At 39.9% G+C, this 9,854-nt stretch overlaps 1 protein-coding gene across 3 annotated transcripts in view; it reads left to right on the forward strand.

Moving 5' to 3' along the window:
• The window catches only part of PLA2G4A (phospholipase A2 group IVA), a 129,833-nt gene extending 125,793 nt beyond the window's left edge, over positions 1-4,040 (forward strand). For all 3 annotated transcript variants that reach the window (XM_038414861.2, XM_043490706.1, XM_043490705.1), the window contains one exon: positions 3,681-4,040. In XM_038414861.2, coding sequence (XP_038270789.1) covers positions 3,681-3,812 — 132 coding nt within the window. In that variant the 3' untranslated portion in view covers positions 3,813-4,040. The remainder of the gene's footprint in view (positions 1-3,680) is intronic.
• Positions 4,041-9,854: the final 5,814 nt, after the last annotated feature.

Here is a 9,854-nt window from a genome sequence, read left to right on the forward strand (position 1 = left end):
TATATCCATTAGTACCAGACACAAACCTGTCCATGGCCTTAGTGATCCATTTATTTGTTACTTGTTTATTACAATACATTATATTTATGGTAAGCACATACTGAAAAAGCTCCAGTGAGTAAACAACTAGCATCCCATCTGCTTAGCAACTCTGGACTCACTGTAACACATCAATCAGTGCTCCCTTCTGTACTGGCTCTCCAGTGAATACAGACTGGTATCTTTGTCTTGATATTCAAAGCACCTGCATGGGATTTGGTCCTAGTTCACTGAGAGATCACCTTGACCCTCCACAACCAGGATGCTTCATTTCACTTGAACTCTGAAGCAGCTGGACCAAGACTAGGGAACTGACCTCCAGACTTTCAAATTTTAAGGGCAGGTTTACAGCCCATTAAAGTCAATGGAAAGACTGACATTGATCGTAATGGGAGTTGGGTAAGGCCTAAATGAAAAATGTTCAATTAAGCTTTCCCTGGATAAGTTCTTCATGAACTTGTGCTTCCATTCAATGCACATATAAACACAAAAACTATGAAGTGGTGGAGTTATTTCCCCTGCAGACTGGGAAGGGAGGGAGAAAAGAAGTAGTTGTTTCTATTTTAACTGTTCAGATACTACACTGATAGGGTCTGTATAAAGCAGGGGAAAAGATGGATGAGATGGGCAGTGAGATTCAGAGAGGAGAATTTTGCCCTTTCTTTTGGCATCTGGTCTTTAAAGTCTGGAATTATGGAGCTGCAGTAAATACAATCATGCATGATGATCTCTTCTTGTAAGCTCTGAGGTAATCATGCTGCTGAAATAAGAGATATTTTCCATTCAAAAGAAACAGCTAAAGAATGTTTCAGGAGCTATAGAACCATAGAAATATAAGGTTGGAAGGGATCTTGAGAAGGTATCAGATCCAGACCCCTGCGCTGAGGCCTAGACCATCCATGACGGATGTGTATCCTACCTGTTCTTAAAAACCTCCAATGACAGGGATTCCACAGCCTCTCTTAGAAGCCTATTCCAGAGTTTATAATCCCCAGATCCTTTTAAGGAGCATTACTACCTAGCCAGTTATTCCCTGTTTTGTAGTTATGCATTTCATTTTATGTGTGTCTGAAGATTATTTTATTGTACTGATAGTTTCCTGCCATAACAAAAGAATTGGATAGAATGTAACAAAATCTATAATGCTTTTCACGTTTGAATTCCTGTGCTTGTTCGGGGTTCATTCCAATTTGGGTTAATATTCTAATCTAATCTGTTTTTTTTTTGTTTTTACTGTTCCATTATTGCAGTATCTGAGCTCGTCCCAGGTAACTGGGTGAAGCCACGTGGTTAAGTGGCCTAGGGGAATAGGAGTGAAGTTCTGGAACAGCCTTTCAAGTGGAGCAGTGAGGGCAAAAAAACTAATTGGCTTCAAGACTGAGCTTGATACATTTATGGAGGGGATGGTATGATGAGACTACCTGCAGTGGCATGTAGCCAATTTTTGACTGCTAGCACCAAATATCTCCATCGGCCAGTAATGAGACACTAGATGGGGAGGGCTCTGAGCTACTACAGAGAATTCTATAGGTGTCTGACTGTTGGGTCTTGCTGAAATGCCCAGGGTCCAACTGATCGCCATATTTGGGGTCCAGAAGGAATTTCCACCAGGTCAGATTGGCAGAGGCCCTGAGGGTTTTTCGCTGTCCTCTGCAGCATGGGGCATGAGTCACTTGCTGGTTTAAACCAAAGTAAATGGTGATTTCTCTGTAATTTTAAGTCTTTAAATCATCATTTGGGGACTTCAGTAACTCAGCCAGAGGTTATGGGTGTATTAAAGGAGTGTGTGGGCGAGGTTCTGTGGCCTGCAATGTGCAGGAGGTCAGACTAGATGATCATGATGGTCCCTTCTGGCCTTAATCTATGTAATGTATTCTGAGTTCTGCTACTTACTTTCACGTGTGACTTTGAACAAGTGATTTCACCACTCTGTTTCCTCATCTGAAAATGGGGATAGTGACATTTGCCATCTTTGTAAAGTGGTCTGAATTCTATGGATGAAAATTGCTATATAAGATATATAATTCTTAAATATTGCTTTGGTAAATGAGCTCAGAATCAGTCTGCTAGAGATTGATTTGTTCTGCTGAAACTGTAATCAATAAATGCTTTTAAGTTTGAGCTAAGGAAATAAAAGTAAAATTTAAAACAGTTAGAAGCTATATTAATGATTTCATGTTACCATTAAATCTCAATATTCTATAGTGTTTGATTTATACCCCAAAATCCGATATGGACCAAATTCTGATTTCATATGCTGCAGTGTAACTCCAGTCATTACACCTGATTTGCATTACTTTAAACAAGATCAGAATCAGGGCCCAAGTATATTTTTGTTCTAATGATTTCATTCAACAGCAGTAATTTTTTCTGCTGCAAGTTTCAGATCTTTGTAATAAGTACATGATCAAAATATGCCACCTTCTGGCTATATTGCATTCTACTTTCAACATCAAAGAATTAAGATTTTTAACATAGACATTTTTTTAAAGACAGTCTCTCATCTTCTGTTTTGTATAATGTAGAAGGCACGGAACATTATTTCATAACAAAATTGTCTACATAGCAGAATTGAAACAGCTGATGAGAAATGTTTACCTGACTAATTCATGAGGTTCTTCAACTAATTCAGGTAGCAGAGCAAACATCCTTTTTAGATGATCCACGGAGTATGAAATCAAGTCAAAGTAGATGAATTCAGCTTTCTGTCTTTTTTTAGCTGCTGCTGCTATTGTGCTCTTCCCTTCTTGGCAGAGTGAATTGTTGAGTTTGCAGTGATTTATAGAGGCAAAAAACCACAAAAAACCCTTTTTGCCTCCCCCGGACTCTTGAATACCCTGGCAAATGACCTCTTTAAATGGACATTCCTTTGCTTTTTAAATTTAGATGGACAATCTGCCACCAATTTATGGTTATTTCCCAACAATCCTGGCTATTACTCTGTTGACTAATGAGCCCTGTTAAATCGTCACAGCCATTAAGTTTATTGTTGTATTTTTGATCAAAGGGTAGAGACATTGCATAGACCAAAGGCTTATGGGACTTTTAGTGTGACCAAAATGAAGATAGAGGAGGGATGACCTAGGAATTAAACTGTGGCAAAATAGTTCCTCACTTTATACTCAGGACACACTAACTTCTTTCATTGTCAGTTATTAGGATAGAGCCCCAAAATATGACACTTCTTCTGTGTTTGTCAGTTTTTTTTAGTGCACATTGTTGATGCTACCATGATAAAAGGACTGTATGAACAAATCATCATTCATAATAAGTATCATATTACACAACCTTCTCGTTGCAAAATTCTCCAGTCTTCCAGATGTCACCTATATTTTATGAGAGGCTACTATTTAAAACAAACAAACAAACTAGTGATTGACAATAAGAGATTGAGAAGTAGCTAGCATTCTTCTTGGGGGAGGAGGTGGTGATGGTGATGGGGGGGGAACAATGTTCTTTTGTTTCAAAAATTTCAACATACGGTCTGTTTGTTTTTAAAGCTCTTCTATGCAATACTGGCTTGCTTCTGGTATTAAGAGTAACAATTGTACAATCTGATATAGCTTTTTGCCATCATCATCAACCAAGAACCACCATCAGTATCAATATTCTTTGCCCTGAACTTTGACTCTGTTTTACAGGTGATCAAGCAAGCAATGGTGGAAAGCATTGAATACAAAAGACAGAATCCAACCTGCATTTCTGTGTCCCTCAGCAATGTTGAGGGAAGAAAATACTTCAACAAGAACCCTCCAAGCATTAACCATACATAGGATATGTACTGCAGGTGCCACTCCTTCGAGAAATTTTCTAAATCTATGTAACTGGATCTGGACACGTGTTAGAACACACCATTGCTCAGGTGAAATGGCCAGGCGAAACTGAGGAAAGCATTTTTTTGTGACATTTCATGTTTCACTGTGATTTGTACTTTTTTACATTTTTGTTTTGCATCTACAAACATTTACAAAATTCTGGCATAAATGGCCATTCTTTTATTTCAAAAAATACAGAATTGGATGCAAAGTAATTTGATTTAAAATGCTCCTGTTTTTGTAAACCTTTTCCCAATTTCATGAATATTTTGTCTCAATATTTTCCATTTTAAAGTTTTGTTAAAGTGGTGCCTTTGTCTGGGTTCCTGGAAGGGCCACACTGAGAATGCCACACGCAGGGCAGACTGCAAGGAACAGGCAGACAATCTTTCCAAACTGGTGGTTTATTCTGTAATTAGATTCACCAAACCAGTAACAAAATAGCTTTTGTAATACCACACTGGTTAACCAGAAGCCAAACACAGTCCCCTTTTAAACATTCCAGCCCTTGGCTCCCATCCAGACAACCAAGTCTAATATAGTGAGGGGTTACTGAAAACCCATTTCACCATATGTGAGGTTCTTTCTAATCCCAAAGGATCAGACACATACCCCCAAATCTCACCCGAATACCACACTGTCAGCCAATCTTTAGTAAACAAGCTAAAGATTTAATACTAAAAGAAGAGAGTTAGTTATAAATAGTTAATAGATCACATACATACAAATTATTGCAAAGTCCTTATATCAGGTTTGTAGCAATGATGGAATAGATTGCCAGCTTGTAGAGTCTCTCTGGTAACTTCCAAAAGATTGGAAGGTCCTCAGTTCAAAGTTCAAGATGCTCCTTTTAATTGTAAACCCACAATCCAGAAAATTAGGGCAGGAAAGAGGCAAAATGGAGATATCTCAGGGTCCTTTATATCCTCTGCCATGTGCTTGGAATTTTACTGTCCCAAATAAAGCCCACTGTCCCTGTTTGTGGAAAGTTACTGGCCCAAGATGGAGTCCAGGGTCACATGAGCATATCACATGCCTCTACATGTTTTGCTGAATCACATGGGATGGCCATTGGCTCCTTGCTGGCTGAAGCATCCTCAGGAAGAGCTATCTGGAAGGGATGAGTTTCTTAAATAGCTCTTTGTGAGAGCTGAGTTTCCTTGATGGGCCATCAATACATAGCTGTCTGGCCTTAATGTAAGTCCTATCTGCAGGATGTCACACAAGAATATAACACAGGTTTAAGATAACAGCACATAGCCAATATTTATAACTTCAGATACAAAGATGATACATGCATGCAAACAGAATAATCATACTTAACAAATCATAACTTTTCCATTGGCACCTTACATGATACACTTTGTATAAGATTTAAGGAAATTGTGTTACAGTGATATAAACGGTCACCTTTCTTATACAGCATCACGGTGCCATTTTCAAATATGTGGCAAAATATGAAAAACTTGGAATGCAGAATCTTGTCAAATACATTTTACACACCTATACAATTCAGGATGAATTATTTTACTACACAAAGGCATTGAATTTTTTCAACACAATAAAACATTAAGGGCATGGATTTCATGGATCTATATACTTAAGCTAGAAGCTAAGGCCCAGATCCCACTCCACTTTATATCACTGGTAAAATTGCCATTGAGTTCAGTGTGAACAGGATTGGCTCTTTACTCAATATGAACTTGCTAATGTATAAAATTTCTCAGCAGTTGCCACTTATCAGGGCTAGTAATGTTGATTCTTCCTATAGATTTCTTTTATAGATAACCCTTTTCTGATCATTGCTCTTCTTTGGCTAGACTGATCATGCCAAAAAGCCAGTATACGAAATCCCTAAGGGAGCTGCATTTTGAACTTTGTTTTTCTTGCACAAAGAACATAGTGATGTCTCTTAAAAAAAAAAAAAAAAGAGAGAGAGAGAGATTCTTATAATTAGTGGCAGAAAAACATTTTTAATTATCTTTACTAAAGATTATTGGTCCCATTTTCAGTTAATGTAACTTACCACTAACTTTAATGGAGCAATGACAATTCATTCTAGCTGAATATCTGTCCTCAAAACATTTTGAATATTTTCACAAAAAGTAATGGCAGTTTTCCAGAACTATTCCATTAAGGCAGCCTTCCATGTCCTCAGTGATTCATGTCAGTAAGTGTTAGTGCCTGATGATATTTTTTCAATGATTCACATATCTATTCAGCAGGAGAAAACAACTTTAGCACTTCAGAGAACATGGATTTTCACAGCAAAGATGAGGAAAAGGATTAAAATTTCTGGATTACAGTGAAAAATGCATCACTCCTTAACTAATGTAGTGTTTGAAATGTAACTTTGTCAATGATGAGTGTGTCTGTGTATGCTCTATTTAGAAATTTCTAAATTTCTCCTTAGGAGCTGACATTTTCTTACATATACCACTTAAGCTGCAGCCATGGGGGACTACATTAGTGGTTAAGTTGGAAAAGCCCTAAATCCTGTGGTTATGGGAATAAGAAATGCTTATACTCTGGTCACTTTCTGCTAGTATTTCTTTGTTTTCAAAAACTGCCTGCATTTGGTGTGCAGATTTTACATGCTTTCTAAAATGAAATACAGATATATAGCAATGAGATGTTTGTCACAGAAAATCTCCATGTGGTCAGCACTTGAGAACTGATATTTCAATACCAGTGCAGCAACAAAATTCCAAGATAAAGTCACCTGAGTTCACGTCCATGGACAAATTCTGATCAGATTTATACTCCCCGCTATAGCACCCAAGCCATGAACATGGGCTATGAGGCAGCACAGAATCCATCCCACATTTTTGACCCATCCTCTGCGCTTAATTAACTTGTCTGTTACCCTCAACAACCTTTGGCCAGTCTCTTGAAAAGTACTAGGACAAAATTATACCCTCAGCTGTGTGTACACACAGCTCTCATTGAATCTTAGCTACTGAAGTAGGGCTGTCAGAAGGATAGACAAGTTATTAATAGGCTTAAAAGCTTTTGTGAGGATGAAGGTGTGAGGAGAACTGTGAACAAGGCCCTTGTTGTTAGTGAGGGGGGAAGGTGTGAATTTATTATTATTTATTAGTTTAATTTGGATAGCACTCAAAGATCTCCATTGGGTTCAGGGTCCCATTATGCTGGGCACTGCAAATCCACATAAAAATGTGATCATGGCCCTAAAAAGCTTACAGTCTGATTTAAAACAATACAACGAGGGGGTGTAACAATCACTACAGGGAGGAGGGAAGGAGCATGAAGATAAGGATGATGAGATCTCATGGTGACATAGGTTACCTGTGTGCACAGCTAGATGGTTATGAATAAGACGAAAGGGCATCTGGTTTACTTCTAGAAATAAATAATATCAGCTCTCTCTTGATTACTACTCAGCCCAGCAGTCATTAGCTGGCTTACTTCACATAGGTGTCACAGTAGAAGTGAAAAGAAAAGCAGTACTTGTGGCACCTTAGAGACTAACAAATTTATTAGAGCATAAGCTTTCGTGAGCTACAGCTCACTTCATCGGATGCATTTGGTGGAAAAAACAGAGGAGAGATTTATATACACACACAGAGAACAAGAAACAATGGGTTTTATCATACCCACTGTAAGGAGAGTGATCACTTAAGATGAGCCATCATCAGCGGGGTTGGGGGGGAAGGAGGAAAACCTTTCATGGTGACAGCAAGGTAGGCTAATTCCAGCAGTTAACAAGAATATCAGAGGAACAGTGGGGGGTGGGGTGGGGGGGAGAAATACCATGGGGAAATAGTTTTACTTTGTGTAATGACTCATCCATTCCCAGTCTCTATTCAAGCCTAAGTTAATTGTATCCAGTTTGCAAATTAATTCCAATTCAGCAGTCTCTCGTTGGAGTCTGTTTTTGAAGCTTTTTTGTTGAAGGATAGCCACTCTTAGGTCTGTGATCGAGTGACCAGAGAGATTGAAGTGTTCTCCAACTGGTTTTTGAATGTTATAATTCTTGATGTCTGATTTGTGTCCATTTATTCTTTTACGTAGAGACTGTCCAGTTTGGTCAATGTACATGGCAGAGGGGCATTGCTGGCACATGATGGCATCTATCACATTGGTAGATGCGCAGGTGAACGAGCCTCTGATAGTGTGGCTGATGTGATTAGGCCCTATGATGGTATCCCCTGAATAGATATGTGGACAGAGTTGGCAACGGGCTTTGTTGCAAGGATAGGTTCCTGGGTTAGTGGTTCTGTTGTGTGGTGTGTGGTTGCTGGTGAGTATTTGCTTCAGATTGGGGGGCTGTCTGTAAGCAAGGACTGGCCTGTCTCCCAAGATCTGTGAGAGTGATGGGTCGTCCTTCAGGATAGGTTGTAGATCCTTGATGATGTGTTGGAGAGGTTTTAGTTGGGGGCTGAAGGTGATGGCTAGTGGTGTTCTCTTATTTTCTTTGTTGGGCCTGTCCTGTAGTAGGTGACTTCTGGGTACTCTTCTGGCTCTGTCAATCTGTTTCTTCACTTCAGCAGGTGGGTATTGTAGTTGTAGGAATGCATGATAGAGATCTTGTAGGTGTTTGTCTCTGTCTGAGGGGTTGGAGCAAATGCGGTTATATCGTAGAGCTTGGCTGTAGACAATGGATCGAGTGGTATGATCTGGATGAAAGCTAGAGGCATGTAGGTAGGAATAGCGGTCAGTAGGTTTCCGATATAGGGTGGTGTTTATGTGACCATCGCTTATTAGCACCGTAGTGTCCAGGAAGTGGTTCTCTTGTGTGGACTGCTCCAGGCTGAGGTTGATGGTGGGATGGAAATTGTTGAAATCATGGTGGAATTCCTCCAGGGCTGCTTTTCTATGGGTCCAGATAATGAAGATGTCATCAATGTAGCGCAAGTAGAGTAGGGGCATTAGGGAACGAGAGCTGAGGAAGCGTTGTTCTAAGTCAGCCATAAAAATGTTGGCATACTGTGGGGCCATGCGGGTACCCATCGCAGTGCCGCTGATTTGAAGGTATACATTGTCCCCAAATGTGAAATAGTTATGGGTGAGGACAAAGTCACAAAGTTCAGCCACCGGGTTAGCCGTGACAGTATCGGGGATACTGTTCCAGAACAATTCAATCTCTCTGGTCACTCGATTACAGACCTAAGAGTGGCTATCCTTCAACAAAAAAGCTTCAAAAACAGACTCCAACGAGAGACTGCTGAATTGGAATTAATTTGCAAACTGGTTACAATTAACTTAGGCTTGAATAGAGACTGGGAATGGATGAGTCATTAATAGAATCATAGAATCATAGAAGATTAGGGTTGGAAGGGACCTCAGGAGGTCATCTAGTCCAACCCCCTGCTCAAAGCAGGACCAACACCAACTAAATCATCCCCGCCAGAGCTTTGTCAAGCCTGACCTTAAAAACCTCTATGGATGGAGATTCCACCACCTCCCTAGGTAACCCATCCCAGTGCTTCACCACCCTCCTAGTGAAATAGTGTTTGCTAATAGCCAACCTAGACCTCCCACACTGCAACTTGAGGCCATTGCTTCTTGTTCTGTCATCTGCCACCACTGAGAACAGCCTAGCTTCATCCTCTTTGAAACCCCTCTTCAGGTATTGAAGGCTGCTATCAAATCTTCCCTCACTCTTCTCTTCTGCAGACTAAATAAATCCAGTTCCCTCAGCCTCTCCTCTATGGCTAATATGCCATTAGCTTTCTTGGAACAAGGGCACACTGTTGACTCATATCCAGTTTTACACAAAGTAAAACTATTTCCCCATGTTATTTCTCCCCCCCACCCCACCCCCCACTGTTCCTCTGATATTCTTGTTAACTGCTGGAATTAGCCTACCTTGCTTGTCACCATGAAAGGTTTTCCTCCTTCCCCCCCCTGCTGCTGGTGATGGCTTATCTTAAGTGATCACTCTCCTTACAGTGTGTATGATAAACCCATTGTTTCTTGTTCTCTGTGTGTGTATATAAATCTCTCCTCTGTTTTTTCCACCAAATGCATCCGATG

This window comes from Dermochelys coriacea, chromosome 8 (genome assembly GCF_009764565.3).
Source record: "Dermochelys coriacea isolate rDerCor1 chromosome 8, rDerCor1.pri.v4, whole genome shotgun sequence".
In the NCBI taxonomy this organism is placed as follows: Eukaryota; Metazoa; Chordata; order Testudines; family Dermochelyidae; genus Dermochelys; species Dermochelys coriacea.